The sequence below is a fragment of the Eretmochelys imbricata genome, chromosome 2, assembly GCF_965152235.1.
Source record: "Eretmochelys imbricata isolate rEreImb1 chromosome 2, rEreImb1.hap1, whole genome shotgun sequence".
In the NCBI taxonomy this organism is placed as follows: Eukaryota; Metazoa; Chordata; order Testudines; family Cheloniidae; genus Eretmochelys; species Eretmochelys imbricata.
In genome coordinates this window covers 227,365,954-227,388,226 of record NC_135573.1, presented here as the reverse complement: position 1 = coordinate 227,388,226, position 22,273 = coordinate 227,365,954, and the positions used below count along the sequence as shown (strand labels likewise).

General features: G+C 37.9%; 1 protein-coding gene across 1 annotated transcript in view; it reads right to left on the bottom strand.

Moving 5' to 3' along the window:
• Positions 1-21,627, bottom strand: part of ABCB1 (ATP binding cassette subfamily B member 1) — a 67,295-nt gene extending 45,668 nt beyond the window's left edge. The window contains exons 1-9 of the mRNA XM_077809428.1: positions 21,612-21,627; positions 20,961-21,060; positions 17,399-17,453; positions 15,079-15,223; positions 13,499-13,547; positions 7,625-7,816; positions 6,472-6,643; positions 4,403-4,527; positions 1,933-2,104 (exon numbers count right to left, since the gene is read on the bottom strand). Coding sequence (XP_077665554.1) covers positions 1,933-2,104; positions 4,403-4,527; positions 6,472-6,643; positions 7,625-7,816; positions 13,499-13,547; positions 15,079-15,223; positions 17,399-17,453; positions 20,961-21,060; positions 21,612-21,627 — 1,026 coding nt within the window. The remainder of the gene's footprint in view (positions 1-1,932; positions 2,105-4,402; positions 4,528-6,471; positions 6,644-7,624; positions 7,817-13,498; positions 13,548-15,078; positions 15,224-17,398; positions 17,454-20,960; positions 21,061-21,611) is intronic.
• Between the last annotated feature and the right edge of the window lie 646 nt (positions 21,628-22,273).

Here is a 22,273-nt window from a genome sequence, read left to right as displayed (position 1 = left end):
AGTCAGAGGTGGTGTCAAGGTTCCTCCCCCACTCTGAACTCTAGGGTACAGATGTGGGGACCTGCATGAAAAACCTCCTAAGCTTATCTTTACCAGCTTAGGTCAAAACTTCCCCAAGGTACAAAATATTCCACCCGTCGTCCTTGGATTGGCCGCTACCACCACCAAACTAATACTGGTTACTGGGGAAGAGCTGTTTGGACGCGTCTTTCCCCCCAAAATACTTCCCAAAACCTTGCACCCCACTTCCTGGACAAGGTTTGGTAAAAAGCCTCACCAATTTGCCTAGGTGACTACAGACCCAGACCCTTGGATCTTAAGAACAATGAACAATCCTCCCAACACTTGCACCCACTCTTTCCTGGGAATGTTGGATAAAAAGCCTCACCAATTTGCGTAGGTGACCACAGACCCAAACCCTTGGATCTGAGAACAATGAAAAAGCATTCAGTTTTCTTACAAGAAGACTTTTAATAAAAATAGAAGTAAATAGAAATAAAGAAATCCCCCCTGTAAAATCAGGATGGTAGATACCTTACAGGGTAATTAGATTCAAAACAGAGAACCCCTCTAGGCAAAACCCTAAGTTACAAAAAAGATACACAGACAGAAATAGTTATTCTATTCAGCACAGTTCTTTTCTCAGCCATTTAAAGAAATCATAATCTAACACGTACCTAGTTAGATTACTTACTAAAAGTTCTAAGACTCCATTCCTGGTCTATCCCCGGCCAAGACAGAATATAGACAGACCCACAGACCCTTTGTTTCTCTCCCTCCTCCCAGCTTTTGAAAGTATCTTGTCTCCTCATTGGTCATTTTGGTCAGGTGCCAGCGAGGTTACCTTTAGCTTCTTAACCCTTTACAGGTGAGAGGAGCTTTCCCCTGGCCAGGAGGGATTTCAAAGGGGTTTACCCTTCCCTTTATATTTATGACAGGTGGTTTGAGGAGTTGGATTAACCCCCCTACAGACATAAGTAAACAAATCTACATAGAACAAAACAGGACAACCAACCTTTAGGGACTGAGTCTTTTTACTGCTAAAAATATTTTAGATGTTAACTGGCTTTTTGACCAAAAAACATACATTTTCATGGAAAATTTTCATTTTTGTCAAAATTTTCCCATTTTTGACAAAAGGATAGAAATTGAAACTTTTCACCAAAAATGCTTTTCAGTTTCAATTGCTTCCTCACTCCTTCTCCCAAACTGAAAGAAAGATCATGGGACGTTTTGAAAAAAAACTGGCTGTTATATTTAAAAAAAAGTTTTATCCTCATATCTGATCAAATAGATTCCCCCTACCTTCTTCGGAACATAGAGAGGAAGTCCTTCTGATAGTCTCTTTCTTTAGAAATGGTTTTCTCTTTAGGACACTCCACTTTGTAAGACCCCACTCCTTTGCTGCTCAAGCTTATGGTTTTATGGTAAGAGTTTTAGTAATGTGTGGGCTGGTTTTATGGCTGTGTGCATGCTGGTTGTGTTGTTGTGAGGGGCAGGTGGCTCTCTGGGCAGATAGCTCTCTGGCCACATAGCTCTAAGAAAGAGTAAACAGATGACCCAGGTGAGTGCTTGAGTTGTGCTGGGAGACTTGTATTGATTTGTGTGACAGTTGTGCCTGAGGAATTTTGTATTTTGTTGTATGGGTGGCATACTAACCTATGAAGAACTGTGGTACTGGGGCTGAATATTCCATCATTTGTACAGTCTTCTTCTGATCACTCATTACAACCAATAAAATTGTTGCATGCAAATTAGCTGTAGAGTAAGGGTGATGATTGGTTGAGTATAGCATATTTATCCCCATCGACTTCAACAGGGTTGCATGCGGTGTAACTCAGTGCAGGCTTATTCTGTTAAAACCTAAACAAGTTCCCAAAATTTTGTTTGGTTTTTTTAATTAAAATTGTTCATCTACTGAGGTACACTCACCGTAAGGACTTTTCCAATACTATAATCATCAGATAGCACCAAAGTGGTTCCATACCAAAATGCCAATGCATATGATGCATATATCAGTAAGAAAGCAATACCCATAGAAATGTTGGCTGTAATAGCCTTCTTGATTCCAATGTTTTTGGCATCTTCTAAATTCTTATGATACCTGCAAGAAAAATCGCATGTTGGAAATTTAAAAAAAAGTTAGCATATCACATTTCTTTATTTCACTGTGCCTATCAATAATTTTCCAGGTGCAGACAACATTTTAACAAGCAAACAATCAGATAGATCAAAAAATTACATTAGTTAATGTAATGACCACTCCTGCTTCTGTGACTAGGCCTGCTGACTAATAGCTCCAATTGTAAGAAAAAAAAGATAGATTAGAGAGAAGGGATGTCCATTAATTTCACTATAAGATACACTAGTCTCTTCTCTCTACCTTAGCTAAACTGTGTTCAGTTTCCTGAAAACCAGCCCTTCTTTCCTAGATTAAAAAAAGGAAAATAATAAATTGTCTCTTAAACAAATAGTCAAAAGGACATATTCAGAGTTGGCAGTGCTGTTCCCTATTAGAAACCTGAGATAAATCTGACGGTTGGGTGAAATCCTTATATGTACATAAATATCTATGAGTCCCAAATAAGTGGGAATAGAATGGGAAGCCTTCAAGGGCTTGCATTCATCTTGTTCAGGAAAGACAAGTACTGTAATTAACACAGACTGGAAGTATTGCAGACTGGGAAAACAATTGTCTCAAAAATAACTGCCAGGCTATTTTTAATAAAATATATAATAATTTATTCCCCATATTTTTTTATTTTAAATGTCTTTAATCATCCTAAAAGCACGAAATAGAAATAGTACAGCAGAGGACCTCCAGACATCCTCCCTGCAGTTGCCCTTTTGTCTCCCCACAATTTTCCACAGATTTGTTAGATTTACTTGTTAACCACAGATCTGACAGAGGACCAAGAGATTCAGAGCCTCAAATATAGGTGGCACCATTTTTCGGAGCTGAGTCATAATTTTTAAAATTTATCTATGTGCTTAAATGGTCCTGTCACCACAATACCTGTTCACCTCACGAACATTAAAAATGTATAATCATGCACCCCTGTAGGATATTATAGGGTGCAATGGGATGTGATTGCTGTGCAGCAACCTCTGCTGGCTGAGTGTGCTGCTGGTGGTGCTCCCTGCCTCAGTTGCCTTCCCCATGGTGAGTCTCTTCAGCTTTCCACATACAGGTCAGTGCTGGAGATGTGGCTTGGACCTCTGGCCATGTCATAAACAATCCTTTCTAGGGTAACAAAAGTCCAGCTAAGGAGTCCCAACAAACAAAACAGTTCTTCTACCCTTCAGGGGCTTTTCTTCAGCTGCTCTCAGCCCCTTTCAGGGCTACCTGTGAGTCTTTCCCACACTCCACTATAGAGCACTCTGCTCCCAGGTGGCTTCCCCTGGAGTACTGTTCTCAACCCCTTCCTGGGCTCGGTTTTCTCCCTCCCTGCCTGCCTATAGTTCCACACCCCAGGACTGATCTCTCTCAGGCCTTTTCAGAGGTCCAGGTGTCCATTAACCTGTTACCTGATCCCTTAGTCCTGTCCCCTCAGACTCAGAAGCAGCTAATAATTATGGCCCCGTGAGGGGTGCTGGCCTATCGCCCTTTAAAGGGACCAGTCACCCTATGACAGATGGAACTGAGATACAAGCAAATTAAGTGACTTGATTCAGGGCACACAGTGCCATGTACCAGAGGCTGGAAGAAGAAATTTTGTGGATGAGTAAGAGGAGAGCACTGACAAGGTGCATTCACATACTATGGTGATGTGCACCCTAAGAAAGGTGTTGAGATGAGCTGCAGCCCCTCTCACCTTCAGCAACGAGTCAGAGAAGAGTTCCTGCCAAGTTTTGTGGCTCTGATGGTCATCTTTAGATAAAAGGTCAGGACAAATGACAAGAATGCTGTTTCATAATACAATAAGAATAAATGAACCTAACTTAATGGAACTACCAAGGTGTATACATGCCATGGCTTATTGAGTAACCACATAATCTTATTAGTGTTACCCTTGTCTTTTCTTTCCCCATCCCCCTTTTTTGTCTGTTTATAGGTCTATTTTGTCTGTCACTTATTGTGTGATATTGAAGTTAGATTGTACACCCTTTGGGGTACTGATCATGTCTTTGTTTTGAGAGGATCTGGAAAAAATAAACTATACAGCTTACAATAAAACCTGTAAAAGAGAACATCCTTATTAAGCAACTTCCTGTCTTAATTACCCCAAAATACACTGAGTACAATAGTGCTCTACCTTTATTTGAAGATCCCTTTCACCAAGGAACCAGTTTTGTCAGCCCCCTGGTGTAGACCGACTTTCAGCAGTGAAGATACAAGAAAAATTCAAAACATCTAAAGACAGAGTTTTAAAACTAAAACGAATGAAAACATTTTTCTGACCTTTTGATTTCTTTTTTCTGTCCTCCAAAAGCTATCACAGTCCGAATTGCTGCCAGAACTTCTTCTGCAACAGCTCCTGCTTTTGCATATGCAGTTAGTTCTTTGTCAGTGAATGCAGAGAGTATCTGTACAAAAGGAAAATGTTTTAACCCTATTGTTCAAAGAAAAATTGAATCAGCTTGAGCATATTATGACTTTTCTCCTCTTTCCAAAAAATGTATTATAATGCCATTTTCCAGAAAATAAGTCTTTTGCTTAAATATCATAGAATAGGCCAGACCACTTATTATAGGAATACATCAATTATATAAAAATTAAATTTTAGTGTTAGCCTCTATCAAAAACTGAAACCTAGATTTTCTGCTTTCATTCAGTGCACAAGTGTATGTGTGGGTGGCCCTTAGTGAACTGGTTATGGCTCCCTGTTTGATTCTCAGGGCAGATCTGCACCACTCTGATCCCAGATAGGTTAGAGCAGCCAGTAGGACTGGATTAGATCCATCTGGACTGGATTAGATGACCTATCAAGGTCCCTCTAGTCCTACATATATATGATTCTATGCTCCCCACACACTTGCTAGGTAGCAGGAAAAGCCACAGCAGAACCCTACTTATACTTTGATAATTTTATTTTCCATATGTATTCAAAGATTGGAATTTTCACAAGCCAAAGGATCAAGGCACTCAACTCGCATTGAAATTCAATGGTAGAGGCCTAACTTGCTTAGGCCACTTTGAAAATCCCAGCAAAAAGCAATAACAAATCTGGAATAAATGTCTATTTCTGAGACTAAGGTTTGGTCTAAAAGTTTTTGTACCAGTATAACCATTTTGGTTAGGTGTGTGAGTTTTTAGCTATATAGTTACACTGATACAACCCCTACTGTGTACACAGTTATATGGTTGTAAGGGTGCCTTATAGTAGTATGGCTTCTTCCATTTCCCATATGGGAATAAGCTATACCAATATAACCAACTTTACATCAGAAAAATTGTGTCCACAGTAGGGCACTTTATCTGTATCACTTAGTGATATGTTGTATCACTTTAACTGTGCCAGTTGTCAAGGTTCCTTCCTCACGCTGAACTCTAGGGTACAGATGTGGGGCCCTGAACGAAAGACCCCCGAAGCTTTTTCTTACCAGCTTAGGTTAAAAACTTCCCCAAGGTACAAACTTTGCCTTGTCCTTGAACCCTATGCTGCCACCACCAAGCGTGTTAAACAAAGAACAGGGAAAGAGCCCACTTGGAGACGTCTTCCCCCAAAATATCCCCCCAAGCCCTACACCCCCTTTCCTGGGGAAGGCTGGATAGAAATCCTTACCAATTTGTACAGGTGAACACAGACCCAAACCCTTGGATCTTAAGAACAAAGAAAAAGCAATCAGGTTCTTAAAAGAAGAATTTTAATTAAAGGAAAGGTAAATGAATCAACTCTGTAAAATCAGGATGGTAAATACCTTACAGGGTAATCAGATTAAAAACAGAGAATCCCTCTAAGCAAAACCTTAAATTACAAAAAAGACACAAAAACAGGAATATACATTCCATTCAGCACAGCATTATTTACCAGCCATTAAACAAAAGGAAATCTAACGCATTTCTAGCTAGCTTACTTACGAACTTAACAGAGTTTGAGACTGCATTCCTGATCTGTTCCCGGCAAAAGCATCCCAGACAGACTGACCCTTTGTTTCCTCCCCCAGCCCCTCCAGCTTTGAAAGTACCTTGTCTCCTCATTGGTCATTTTGGTCAGGTGCCAGCGAGGTTATCTTAGCTTCTTAACCCTTTACAGGTAAAAGGGTTTTTCCTCTGGCCAGGAGGGATTTTATAGCACTGTATACAGAAAGGTGGTTACCCTTCCCTTTATTTTTATGACACCTCTATAGGTATAGTTCTATAATTCAACTTGTGTTTAGACAAGCCTAAAGCTATGATTTGTAACTGCCCTAAGGAATTAAAATGTTCTATGACGACTCTTAGTGAGGAAATTAAGAGGCTCACTCACCTGAAACAGGACATGTTAGTGTACTTTTACATCTCAGTGAAAATTCACAGCTTTCACCCACCTTTGCCCAGAGAGCAGCTGAGAGTCCCAGGACAGGACTGACTGCCAGTATTACAAGGGTTAATTTCCATCCTTTTATGAAACCAACTATAAATCCTGCGAGAAATGTAGCTATTGCCTGAAAGAGCATTCCAATTTTGTCACCAATTCCTTCATTAATTTTGGAGACATCACTAAAAAACAAAATTACATCCAAAGAGTTGAGGAAAGTGTGGAAAACACAAAAGCTTTTCTGTTGATGCAGTACACTTTGTCAATTCTGTCACATTTTCTAAAAGCTCTAGACTGCAGATTAATTTAGATATAACACACTTTGTATCCACACCTAACATAGGTTAAGAACGTTTCATCCAACAGAAACATACATGGGAGGCGGCCAGGGAAGAAAACCCTGTAGACTCAGAATGATTTTCTTAAACTTTACATGCAAATCTTGGAGGATTCACTTGAAGCACATGGACAACTGTGTGGAGGCGCACGCTGGCTGTAGGGTCCCTAAATTCCTCTTTCCAATATTTGTCAACAGCTGCCCCCAGGACAGCTCTCCTGAGGAGAAAATATAATGCAACCTTGGAAAACTGGACATTCCCCAGGGAAAATGTAATGTAACCTTTTCCAAATGACCTCCAACAGGGTTAAAGGTCATCCCTAGACTTTGTCCATGCTGGACCCGATCTATCCATTCCGTATCATCTCCTAAATGCATATATTGGACTCATTTGAAAGTTCTCCAGTGAGTCCCAGGAAAGACAGGGCAGTTCCTTTCATGTGAGCAGAAGAAAGTGATTGGGAGTTGAGGTTGCCTGACCTTTTGCCAGAATTATTCAACATCTTGTTAGCTTGGGCCCCCAATGTGCATGAAAACTGAACTATTATTTTTCCTTCTTGGTAATGATCCCTCAGGATAGGATTTAGTTGCCCTGGCAACATGAGGTGCTGGCATGGATGCTGCTGTGACATCCCTGATCTTTGGTAGAGTAAAGGAGTCCAGTCTGCAGGGCTCTCCATGTTGTACATTTCAACACGTAGATATGAAATTCACTAGATTCTCACAGAAGGATTTTGAAGACATTTTAATATAGTTCATGTTTAATAAGGTAAAGAAACATGGTTGTAAAGGGAATATCACAACTGATAGTTAAAAATATACTTACTCTATAAGTCGAGTGTTGAGTTCCCCAACATCATTCACATCAAACCACCCAATTTCCTGTCGCATTATTGAGTGGAAAAATTGTTGTCTGATTTTCTTAATTTGCCGTCCAGCTGCCAGTGTCCAAAATGCAACTTGTATGTAGGCTGCAAATAGAACACCAGCTCCTATTCCAGAATAATAGTATGCATATCTGAAAGGAACAAAATTGCAGAGATCCTTTAAATTGGATTTTTTTTCACCCCAAATAAGTCTTTTAGGTATAGATTTTAACTTCAGTACTTTACATACACAAATAAACCAATATGGAATATTATTTGGACACTATCTGCATTTTTTCCTCTCTTCAGTGTTGGGAATATTTTTCTGTAGATACTTTTAGAACCATATTTCATATCTGTCCACTTAAATGTGTGACCTCCACAAGTTACCTAAAAACCTGTACTTTTTTTTAATCTAAGAATGGATAGCTCAGAGGCCACTGACATATGGGTAGAAAACCTACTTGGAATATACTTTACTGTGGAAGTACTGTACTGCTAATAATGAAGAAAGGTAAAGGGTGGAATTTGAAAATCCCATTCTGAATTTAATGAAGCAGCCAGGATAACATAATTGAAATTATTATTTCATGTTTGACTGTCATCAACCTTTACTAGTTATACACAATTTCATTTACTCAGTGAAAGAATTTTGAAATAATTTAGTTTTAAAATTAGTATGTATTCCTGAAGTAAAAAAAAACAAACAAAAAAGCACTCCTCTATAAAGCTAATTCGGTTAAATCACAATGATCCTCATCACATATAGGACCAAAAAATAAAAAAAGGTATTAAATAAACCTTTGTTGCAGGTAGATGCCAATAAATTCCTGAAGTGGAATTCCATTTTATTACGATAATTTAAAGTTCAGCAAATTCCTCTAGCTCATATGTATATTCATAACATGTATTTTAATTTTATTCAATACTATATTCCATGTGCCATAGCCATACAATAGGAAATTACATCTAAACTTACTTTGTGTGAGGCACATGCCAAATTTCATTACTAGACTAGTACATTTATATAAAGATGAATAATTACAAAATAAAGATAAAAGCCATTTGGATCGTCCCACACCTATAGATTATGTGTACTGTTTCTTTAAAGCTGTAGCTGGAATTGGAAGCCAGACAGGAGGGGGATTGGGAAGGTTGTAAGCAAAAGCTCTGCAGTGAAGTACAAAAAGAGAGTAGCTTTGGTGATAATTCTGTTTTCTATATTCTAATAAATGTCCCACTTCAGAAGAAAGTGACTGATTTTTTCCCATTGTTACATGACAACTCAATTTTACTTTGAGATTTCATAATATATGAAGTTAATCATATCTAAACTGAACTATAAAAAGAGGTTAATGGCTAACTTAAAGCTGAATGATTAGCTAAATGTTGACCTTAAATCACCTTAAACACTGTAAAATTATAATGAATCAGCATGCAGTGTTGTTGTAGTTGGGTTGGTCACAGAATATTAAGACCTGAAGAGGAGGAGTTCTGTAATCTCAAAAGTTTATTGCTCTCACCAACAGAAGTTGGTCCAATAAAAGATATTACCTCATTCACCTTGTCTCTCTATAAAGAATCTTTAAAATTCAACAGCAAGTATTACAGGATTTGTTTTATGACAATCTATAACAAAGGGACTTCAATTTTGTGTGAAATTCATTATTGATCAAATTTATTCTGGTAGAATCATTGGTGAAAGTTAACTGAACATTGCACTGTGAATTAATTATTCATCAACAAATGTTCTGGATGAAAGCTGGATTTTAGGTATAACTATTATCTGAGTAAGAAACAATATGTGCATTTTTAGAACCCAATTCCTGAATTTATCCATGTAATTTTTATGTTAATAATTCCCATTCTTGTAAATTGTTTTTAATGTATAATAGGGACTAGAATTTAACATAATAATCTCTGATAAATTGCTTTCAAGGGCAAGCCCAGGAATGCTGGTTATATAGTACATGGGTGAGGTTTGTGAAAGACAACAAAAGTAGGCAGGGCCACAATCTTCAGGGGAAAGGTTGACACCTGTAAAGGAGGGAGAAAAGAGAAGTTGTGGTTTTTGAAAGGGCAACAGGAAATGGAAAGGGGAAAAAGAAGGAGAATCCGAAAAGGGCAGGGGAGTAGAAAAAAGAAAATGAGAGATGGATGAAAAAGAGAGAAGGAATAAAAGATCATAGAAATATAGGAATTGCTAGACTGACTCAAACCTGTGGTCCACTTATTTCCACATCCTATCTCTGACAGTAGGCAGTACCTGATGCTTCAGAGGAAGATGCAAGAACCATATAATGGACAATTATGGAATAAACTGTGCATAGGGAAATATAATCTTACTACCCATTATTTAGTAGTTTTTTATGAAGTATAAGATTCCTATACGACTTCCTATGTAAATCCTGAACTATAGGATTTTCACACACTACTTCATTTTTATCCTAAATTAACTGTAAATTGTCATAACCTGCCCCTTCCTGGGCACACACCTTGTTCAACATTGTGCTCTCTGGGTCGCTACTATAACCCTTTTATCACTCTAATCTTCCACTCAGGACACTTGTCTGTAAATATTGGGCAATCCTGGCTTCTTCTCCTAACTATTTGGAGGGCTCTTCAAATCTCTTCAAACCCACCAACTGAGTATGCCTCCAACTTCTGGGTTAAAAAAAAACCAAACCCGCTAAACTTTTATTTAACCAAATTAAACATAACATAAACCAAACAATTGCTTTCAGTAACCAGTCTACTTCTTACTCCACTAGGGACACTCATCCTATAAAAGCCCAGCAGCACTTCCCTTCCTGATGACAGTCTAGCTCCCCAACTCCCTCGGTAATCCTGCTCCCTCTTTCCTCAGTAGCCAAATTTCCTTCAAATTCAGCCTCCCAAAATTCCAAGACCAAGACCAAAACGAACATATGACACTGGTTGCACAGAGATGCAGAAGCTCTTGGACTCCTGCAAGGAAACTCAATCCAGAACATATGTTTGTTTTGGTCTTGGTCCCACAACATACCCAATCATTCAATTCCACTTAACACTGATACTATAACAACATCTCATATCAAACAATTTCAAGTTAACACAGTTCCTTCTCCATACATGTGCACAGGGTAATTTAATCCTATCACTCATTATTTAGTGGTTTCCTATGTCTCGAAGCATAGGATTTTCAATCCTAACTTTAGTTTTATTTATCTGATCTGTAAAGGTGGATAGCCTCACTAGCCATGCAAACAGCTAATCCTATGTTGAATCCTACTAAGATCTTGGCCCCAGGGATCTCTCTTGGCAATGAGTTCCAAGTGGCAAATAAAGCATTTCCTTTTATCAGTTTTAAATTTGGTGCCTTTTAATTTCATTGGATGCTCCCTAGTTCTTGCATTATAAGAAAAGGTAAATAAGAGTGCCTGATTTACCTTCTCTATGCCATTCATTATTTTGTATATCTGTATCATGTCCATACTTAATCTTCTCTCTCAAATAAATAGTCCCAGTCTTTTCAGGCTTTCACAGATATAAGTTCTTTCATGCCTATAATAATTTTTGTTAACCCTCAAAATGGAAATGAAATAAAAGCACCACCAAGCATAACTTTATATACAGCAAAAAAATTTCTATTTACTTCTCTATGCTTATGTAGCCTATGTTTTAGGAGCTGTTCCCAGGATATGATTTATTATAATTACAAAAAATGCACTGGTGATTCTTTTGGTTCATAATCTTCTAGAGTAAAAGAAGGGGGGAAATGACTTGCCCAGAGAACTTTTAAAGAACTTTGGGTGAGTGGGCAACAAAATGGCTGATTAAATTCAATGTTGATAAATGCAAAGTAATGCACATTGGAAAACATAATCCCAACTATACACATAAAATGATGGGATCTAAATTAGCTGTTACCACTCAAGACAGACATCTTGGAGTCATTGTAGATAGTTCTCTGAAAAACAGCCACTCAATGTGCAGCAGCAGTCAAAAAAGCAGAATGTTAGGAATCATTAAGAAAGGGATAGATAATAAGACAGAAAATATCATATTGCCTCTATATAAATCCATGGTACACTCACATCTTGAATACAGCATGCAGATGTAGTCACCCCATCTCAAAAAAAAAAAAAAAAAAAAAAAAAGATATATTGAAATTGGAAAAGGTTCAGAAAGTGGCAACAAAAATGATTAGGGGTATGGAACAGCATTTGTATGAGGAGAGATTAATAAAAGTGGGATTTTTCAGCTTGGAAAAGAGATGACTAAGGGGAGATATGATAGAAGTCTATAAAATCAAGACTGGTGTGGAGAAAGAAAGTGTTATTTACTCCTTCTCATAACACAAGCACTAGGGGTCACCAAATGAAATTAATAGGCAGTAGGTTTAAAATAAACTAAAGGAAGTATATCTTCACACAATGCATAGTCAACCTGTGGAACTCTTTGCCAGATGATGTTATGAAGGCCAAGATTATAACAGGGTTCAAAAAAGAACTAGATAAGTTAATGGAGGATAGGTCCATCAATGGGTATAGCCAGGATGGGTAGCACTGGTGTCCCTAGCCTCTTTGCCAAAAGCTGGGAATGGGCGACAGGGGATGGATCACTTGGTGATTACCTGTTCTGTTCATTCCCTCTGGGGGCACCTGGCATTGGCCACTCTTGGAAGACAGGATACTGGGCTAAATGCACCTTTGGTCTGACCCAGTATGGCCGTTTTTATATTCTTAGAACTATGATTGGCCCTGACCTATGTTTTTTGGTTCTCTGAGCTACAGGGATAGCCTGTACAATGATAACTTCTTTGCTAAAGCTTTATCCAGACTTCATTGAAGTCAGTAGGTGTCTCTGTTGACTCCAGTGGGCTTTGGATCAGGACCCCAGATGGTTTTAAAGAAATAAAGAGAAGTATAATGGTTAACTAGTGAGAACATTTTTAGGTTCGTTCATGAGAGTTAGCCCTTAGTGGCTGTTATCACTGTAAAAAAAGAATAGTTTCAGAGAATCCTTTCTACTGATAAATTAGCTCCATAAAGTAGCAATAATTATCTAGGTACTACAGTGATTAGTACTCTATAAATATCTAAATTAGATATCGTAGGTAAATATTCCACATTATGGATGCTATCTATTGAAAAGAAGTTTTCTACTCTGCAGCGTTGACTATATTAAATACTTCTAGTATTGACATCACCTTTGCAATCCCATAGCATGTCTGTAACACACTTGCATACTCATTTGACAGGCCTTATCTTATCTTGGTTTTTATCTGGTATTTTATGAGTTTATAAATACAAAGTGTATATAAAATATGTCTTTCACTGGGACAACGTCATTGGAATGGGATCAGAGGGCACACACGGAGTCCTTGGCATCAGGTTAGCAGAGCTATCAACTTCAACTATCTCGGTCATTGTCAAAAGACTAGCTAAATCAATGAACCAGTGCATGGCAGCCATGAACACATTCCAGTATAACAGCACTCATTTCAGCTCCGTTAATCCTCCCAATATGGGGGGGGGAGGGGGAGGGTGACTTGCAGGATGTTCCTGAAGTAGAAGGGGATGAGAGGGTGCCGGGACGGGGAGGAGTGGGAATGCAGGAATGCAAGGAGCTCTGGGTGTGCACAGTATACTAGGACAGCACAAGTAACAAAGAGTGTAACCCTCTAGCTGTATGTAACACTTTGACTGACATGTATCTAACTCACCAGCTAATTGTTTGTTTCATATGTTTAAATATAAAATTACCTTTAGGGAAGTAATGGTTTGACTAGAGACCTCTACCACTGCCTAAAAGAAAGGCAACCCTGAAGATAATTAACAATTCCTAATTACCTGGACATTTGTTCCTCCAGTTTCTCATAAGGATTAAAAGAAATATTCCCTTAAAAGAAAAACATAAGAAATTGTTGTTAAACACATAAAAATATACTAAAGCATGTTTTAATAACTTTGCTGTATAAACTCCTAATCCTTCAAGGTGCTGAGCAAATAGTGAGAAGTGCAAAGTACTGTCGGCCTCCATTGACTTCAATGGGAATTGAAGGTGTACAACAAGTTGTACAATTAGGTTTTCAGGCCAAAAGTGCAGGCTTGTACCTATAATGCAACAGTGGCAATTACAACATAAAGCTAAATTCTGCTGTCACTTACTCCAGAGTTACACAAGTCTAACTTAGATCAGAATTTTGTCTATAATATTCATTCTGGAATGTACACCGACTATTAGTCTTATTAATATAGATCAAGTACCACCTTTAAACCATCTTATTTATATAGATCAAGTACCACCTTTAAATCACTTTACAAATGTAGGTCCACATGTTGCCATTAGATTTATGAGTGTAGAACCTTCAGTGTATGTGAGAGCATAGTGATGGTAGTTAAAGCCATTGTCTGATTTGTTAGGTGACAATAATAATTAGTTGAATAAAAACTAATTAAGGATATGAAAGAAGTGTAGTTGCTAAAGCTCACTGGTGAGAAGCAAGTGATCTGAACCATTCTCTTGGCTTCATCACTGATTTGCTTGGTGACCTTAGCTGAACATGACTTTGCCTCACTTTCCCCATTTCCAATAGGGGGATAATATTATTTCCAACTCCTTCCTGTAAGAGTGTTGTATAAGCCTTTATTAATTAACATATGTAAAGCACTTTGAGATGCTTAGTGCAACGAAAAGCAAAAAATATTACAATTATGATATAAATTAGTACTATTGCAGCCTTTATTATAATTATTAAATAAGCATTGCCAATGTGCTTACTTTGTTTAATTTATATCTTCATCATGAATTGTGCATGCATACTTTACAGCATAAGATTCCAAATAAAAAAAAGACTGTTACAAGACTTGTTTTCCACAATAATTATTTAAAAGATGAAAAGCATCTGTTGAGGAAGAGATATAATGGTTTGAAGTTCTGACATATACACAAGAAATGTAAATCTTTTAATGTTTTCCCCAGTAACATGAAGCATTTCCTTTCTTTTTTGAGATATTGTATACGTATTTTGCCTGTTCTCTTTTCCATATACCTCATCTTGCAATTTCACATTCATCCACCTTTTTCTTCCCTCAACTCCACATTCAGTGTCACAGGACATTTCCATTTCTGTGACATTTCAAAAGTACCACCAGCTCTGTAGAAATCAGTATAATAGTTAATGTGTGCTTTTAATATTTTAGGAAGACATGGAAACAAGGGACAAAATTAACCTCTGGCATATCTCCTCCGTAATAAAAGGGCCACAGATTAATTTGGTTCAGCCATTAGGAGCAAGCTGACTCCATTGGATTCATTACCCAGACGATAAACTGCCATTCCTTCCTGTTTTTATTGTAATGCAGACAATTATTCTCTCCATACAAGCCGTATTCTAATGTCACCAATTAAAAATGAGGACAGTTCTTACCTGAAGATAGATTTCGTGGAATAACAAAACTATCTGTCATATCTCCAAAGATTATCATCATGACTGGGAGAGCTGCTCCATGAAGGATTGCAAGGGTAGAGCCTAGCACCATTAGTAATTTATCCAGCCAATCAGCGTACCGAAACTGAAAAGGGGAACACCTTCATGTGAAAATGGAAACACTTTCATAGCTGAAAACTTCTCTAATTTCATGCATTAAAAAGGTCTAACACAACATTAGGGATGCACAGTTAAGATAACAAAAAGTCAGAAAAGCTTAAGGCTTGTATACGCACATCTTTTATATCAACCCACTCTGATTAGAATTTAACTTGACAAAAATAATTTAAAGTTATAGCAATAAGCCATACTGATACAAGCATCTTTATATTTAGGGCCCTACCATATTCAGTCCATTTTGGTCAATTTCACGATCATAGGATTTTAAAAACCATAAATTTCATGATTTCAGCTATTTAAATCTGAAATTTCACAGTGTTGTAATTGTAGGGGTCCTGACCCAACAAGAAACTGTCTGTGTGTGTTGGGGGGGGGAGGTTTGCAAGGTTATTGTAGGTGGGGTTGTGGTACTGTTACTCTTACTAGTGGGATTTTGTGTAGCTAGAATAATACTGAATAATATTAAGTATTATTTACTGCACAAAATATTTCCTATTTAGAATAGCATGGTTCTTGATACAGAGACAATTTTGTCCTTAAACTCCCACTGAAATAAACAGAAGTTAGACCTGGAGGACAAAATTTGGCCGGCATTTTGCAATATAAAAGAAAAACATTCTCTCTAGGTATCTGAGCTCTGAGTGTAATTTAGCTACCTTGTTAAAAATAATTAAAAATTATACTGAATAGAGGAGCTGACAAGAATCCACAAAAATCAGCAAATCCTGAGTGAAGGGTATAAGAGTCCTTTTATCTAAAAGCCAAAAATTAGAGATAATCTTACTTCATCTTTCATTTTTAATTTAATCACAAAATGCCTAGATATTGCAACTCATACAAAGTAGAGGGGAGATAATAGAAAAGTTTGTAGTTGCTTGAGGATGCTCATAAGCAATAACTCTGTGGACTTTCCTATGAATCTCTATTATTGTTCATGGATGCCAACATTTGTTACCCTATTAGAGTCTAAACAGTAGTAATTAACATACCACATGCACAAAGCATATCTAATATACCTAAGCACAAAAGAATGAGTTAAAAGCAAAGATTTCATCCTGGCTGGAGACACCAGTATAAAAATCTCTGTCATTAAGGGGTTGTCTACACTTATGCCAGGTGTATACTAGAAAAAGTTTGCTGGTATAACTATACTGGCAAACCCTCCTATTGTACACACAGCTTATATTGTCAAAGTGGTGCTTTTGTTGGTATCGTTTATACTAGTTTTCCAAATGAAATAAGCTATAGCAGCAAAGGTATTTTAATGCCAGTATAACTGCATCTACCAGTACAACTTTTACTGATCTAGAAATATCACAAAAATCACACCCCTAACTGACATTACCATACCAGTAAAAGTCTGTAGTGTAGGCCTGTCCTCAAAGGTTTTGCCACTTTAACTATACTGGTATAGTTACAGCAACAAAACAAAAAAACCAAAAAAACAAAAAAAACAACCCCATAGTATAAACACAGTTATACTGGTATTAAAACACTTACACTGATATAGCTTATTCTAGTTCAGATACCAAAATAAGCTATTCTAGTATAAGGCACCTTTATACTGGTAAAACTGCATCTACACTAATGTTTTTACTAATATAATTTTGTTGGTAAAGTATAATACCCCTAATTGACATAGTAATGCAGGTAAAACTTTTCAGGCCAGGTCTACACTACAAACTTTTGTCAGCATAGCTATGTTGGTCAGTGTCATAGGTGCCAGAACTAGGGGTGCTGCCGCATCCCCTGGCTTGAAGTGATTTCCATTATATACAGGGTTTACAGTTTGGTTCAATAGCTCTCAGCACCCCCACTATACAAATTGTTCCAGTACCCTTGGTCAGGGTGTGAAGAGGTGTGGTCCCTGACTAACACTGTTCTGCCAGCAAAATCCCCTAGGTAGATGCAGTTATACCGGTAAAATTGCACTTTTTCCAGTACAGCTTACTTTACTTGTGGGGGAGGGATGTGTGGGGAATAAGCTATACAGGCAAAAGCACAGTTTGGCAGATATAAACTGCGTCCACACAGGTATACCAGAAACGTAGATCAGGCCTTATCAGTAAGACTTGAGACATTAAAAACATTGTTTAAAGTATATTATTAAACTTGAATATATACGTAGCATATATCTTACCATTGTTAATGGGCTGACCACATTAGGTTTCTTTGGCTGCTTCTTGTCCTCATTGCTGAATTTGAATGATTGTTTTAATGCATTGTAAAAGAGAAAATATTTAACTGCAACTCTAACATTTAAAGTTGTAATACAGTTAAATCTAAACAAAATTAAACAAGAATGTAAGAGACATAAGAACATAACATGAAGTTGATTTGCAGATTATTCTTAGTTTATTTCTGTAAACATTGTCTGCAAGGTGTTTAAGAAACTGAGGCCAACTATATTAAAGAACATTAACATGGTACTTCTCCAAAAGTTCATTTGAAAGGAAATTAACATTTTTGGTCAATCTGCTAGATTTTCGAAACTCACTATAGTAGCTCTTGGTAATCTTTTGAAATAGATTGGCTAGTCTATGTATCTTGATTTCTTACTGAATCCCTACTTTTGGCAAACATGTAGATTATGGTCTCTCCAAGCTCACCCAAAGGTGAGAGTATTGTAGAGATCAAAAAAGAGTTTAGGACCCAGTCTGCAAACTGGGCCATACAGAAGAATCTTTATGCCTATGTGGAGCCCCATTCACTTCAGTATAACTCTGTTGGTGTAAGGGTCCTCCTGCATAGATTAGCTTGCAGGATTTGAGGCCTGGTTTCCAAGAAAGCAAGGTGTTGAGTAGAATCTGTTACCAAGGAAAGGAGAAGACTATAGCAGGAAAAAATTAAAAGTTGGAGGGGCAAAGCATAACCCATTGTGATGGTCCCATATTTAGTACAACCTAATGGAAAAGTATACTGACACAAACACAGAAAAAACATTCACAGTTTGCAGGGAAGTTTCCCTCTCACGGTCTCTTCCAGCACTAGACCTCTATGATTCTAACTTATCTGGAGTTATTTCACTTTTTACATTATTGCAACACAATCTGGTGTCCAAGGGGTATTATAAAGTCATTCACTCCAGAAACACCAGCTGTAGCTACTTCATGCAATAAAGTGAGAAATCCACACTTAGTCCCAATCATGCAATCAAATCTGTGCAAGCTGTACTGACACAGTGGCAAAACACCAAAAGCGGCCACAGCTTTGTCTACAGTAGCACTCCCACTGGTGCATCATAGCACTATCAGGAAATATTTTTTCTAAAACTCCTTAGTGTCGATAAGGTTATTACAATATTATGACTGTATCATGTCATCATTATAACCCTGAGTCTCAGTAGCAAGGTCCATATCCAAAATAAACAGTTGCAGCCTTCTGGCCAGATGTAAATAAAAGAAAGATGATCATACTTCTGCAAGTGCTGTTAGCTGCATTGCACACCACGCAGTAACTATAGCCTATGAACTCCACCCAACAGGTGGTAGGCACATTCCTCAATTAAAGCCTCACCATATCTTCCCTCTAATAAATACTTCTAAAAATTAGAAAAATGTATATAGCCATTGAGCACTGAGACCTAGGTAATATCTAGTTGAAAATATGACAAATAGTTCCAGCATTTTACAGCTTTGTATTAGTTTGTCTTTTCCCGAGGGCTGGTCTAAACTAAAAAGTTAGGTTGGCTTAGCTACATCACTCAGGGTTATGAGAAGTTTCACATCCTGTACAATATAATTAAGCTGACCTAAGCCCCTATACACCAGTAGGTAGACAGAAGAATTCTTCCATTGACCTAGCCTTCTCCTCTTGGAGTGGTAGATTTACTATATTACTGTTGCTGTAGTAAGTGTCTAAGTTGCATCACGTTCCAATACAGATTAAACTGAAGATGTTAGTAGATGTTGCCTTCTTTGCAACAGTAAACAGAATATAAAGTAATCTATTGTTGTATGCAGTGTAGTTGTAGCCGTGTAGGCCCCAGATATTAGAAAGAAGGTGGATGAGGTACCTTTCCCACACCTGAAGAAGGGCTCTCTGTGGCTCGAAAGCTTCTCTCCCACCAGCAGAAGTTGGTCCAATAAAAGATATTACTCTCATCCACCTTGTCTCTATAAGATCATCCATTAAGGACAAAATTGGTGGTGGTGGGGGGTGTCGAATTTTAGCTGACAATGTTTTCACAATAAACTAGTATCCTCATACCTTGTGGTTACCATAAAATCAGAATTGTGACAGTTTCTCTCAGTGTTATTGACTTGTTAGAATGTATCACTCAGTAAGTACTAATGCTAATGAATGATTGGATACCCATTTTCAGAACTCAAGGAGAGCAACAAAGTACTATAAACTTTTAGGGGCCATCTTCATCCAATGTAGTCAGGAAATGTGCTTCCTTAGTGTGAAATAGGAGGAAGATGAATTCCAGTGATATGATTCTCTTTGTATAGTCAGTGATCCATTCTGGAATCCTCCACCAAAGAAGCCAAGGAAAGGCCCATACCTCTAGAGATTTTGCTGAAAAAAAATCCCCACACTTTGCAGCTAAAGCCTCTTAGACTCTTTTAGATGTTATGACAGCAAAGGCAGAAAGTCAAAGTATTTCATGGATTTTGCGGGAGAGCTATAGGCTCAGTGATGCCCAGGAAGCTCCAGATGAAAGATCAAATATTGCTGATTTTTTCCCCTCTAACATTGGCAGTGCTGATCCTTTGTGTTTGCAAAGTAACAGTTGCACATACCCATATCAGGCTCACCTGCGACAAAGCACTTCTTTCCAGCTTGTGCCCTGAAACCTCCCGATTCTCAGAATCTCCCTTCAGGCTGTACTCAACCCTCCACTTCTAACATATTTATGAGGATTCATGTCTTCTGGTGATCGTGTTACATGGCATGGGAAGCCATGAGTTGAGGCACTGTGCAATTTTCTAAATAGGGAGAGGGACAGAACTCACAGAATCCATTCCTGCCACAGTTCACTACTATACGAGGTAGATGGATGAAGTAGTAGGAATGGTGTTCAGGGTATATAAAACTGTCCTTGACCCTTGGGTACATCTACATTACCAGTGTGGGTTTATTCATTGCTGTAGTAAATCTATGCCCTTGAAAGGCAGTAGCTAGTTTGAGAGAAGAATTCTTCTGTCAACCTAGCAGTGTCTACGCTGAGGCTTACGTTGCTTAACTGTTTCTCTCAGGGGTGTGAATTTTTCACATCTTTTAGCAACATAGCTAGGTCGACCTAAGTTTAAGGAGTAGACCAGGCCTTAGTCACCCCTACTAAAAAAACATAATTCCTACTTAACTTTCAGGCACATGTGCTTCAGCTGCCCATTATCTATTCCAGCTTCAGTTCTAGCACTATTTTAGATATGCCTTTTAATGAAGTATAGTGGATGCAACTGCCACTCCCCTCTCTACAGGAAAGAACTTTCTGTCTCTATCCCATTGCCCCAGTGAAAGGTTCAGTCAGTGTTGCTGGCCAAAGTCTGCTAGTTAGACTTTCTTTGACCTGATGAATTCAATAGGAGCCAAATAATCTGGCAGACATTTTATTTATATTTGAAAAATAATAGATTTCAAAAGAATTTTGTACATGGAAAAAGTATGTAATTTATGTAAAATGTATTTCAAGGTAAAATCTGATCCTAAATATTTAAAAATGCTAACGATATTTTAAAATAGACTAAAATATTTACCATTTGCTTTTGGATTCACAGTCCTGGTCTGGTACAGCAGCATTACCAGCTCTTCCATTCACATCAGACGTTCTTTCGTTTTCAGTCCCCATTTTAATCTCTTTAGGAAATGAAGCATCACAGAAAAATGTAGTTATGAGTCAGTACATAACTGAGAGTATACAGCTATTAAGCTGAGGACAAATATGTTGATGACATTTTATTTGAAACTGGCAGCATATTCTGCCTTCAGTTTTTAAGCTTCTTTTCTCTTCAGAACCCATGTTAATCTATTTAGGAAATGTAGCATCTCAGAAAATTTAATTATAAGATAGCATTTAACTGAGAGAACATACAGCTATTAAGTTCAGGATAAATGAATGACATTTTCATTTGTCATTTTGTTTAAAACCAGGATCATATTCGGTCTTCAGTTTTTCAGAAGAACTCCTCATGGAAATCAATATATTTGCTTATGTGTATATACACATGCATTTGTATCTGCATGATCCTTCTGAGTCTATCATTTTATGTAATTTATCATAGTTATAAAACAAACAGCAATACAATGTGTTTATTTAAAGGAGCCTGCAGTTACTTTGGATTTTTTCTTTTACATATCATTGAATTTTGTTAAATATCTCTGGTATAAAAATAAATGTACTGACTTACCGTGAGAATTGTTCATAGTTACCCTTTCTTCTCCTTTGCTGGAAGGCTATAAAGCAATTGACGGGTCTACTGTGGTTAGGGACATGTGATAGGGCTGGACTTTACTCATCCTCTATTAAACTGTAATGAAAAAGCTTTCAATAGCTGATGTTTGCCAGCTTTTGCCACTCCCTTTGGACCTTGCCTAGCCCATGAGGTTAATGTGTGTGTGCTCTTCACTCCGCCCTCCCAAAGGAGGAGGTTTAACAAAGTCTTGACTGAACTACTGGGTTACTGTCACTCATGTAAACAGCTCTGAAAAGTCCCCTAATATCCCAACCCAAGGAAAATCCTTGCTATTTACTGAGGACTTTATAAGCCTGTTAATTCTCAGGATTGCTTCCCCACCGTATTAGGGATCGTGCAGAATAGCACTGCTCCAAGAGATGTTCCAGGAGAAATTCCTCCTTAGTGGGAGTGAACCCACTATAACAGCCCAAATCATGGTAGGTAGGAGAGACAGTGCCCTACCTCATCCCTGCCCCCATTAGGGTGTTATACACCAGAACGAACAGTTCTTTTGCACCAAGGAGCGTATCCTCCCTTGCCCAAGTACTTACACAACAGCAGAGCATGGTTTGGTCCAAATGAGGAAGTCTAGCAGAGATACTTTGGGACACTGG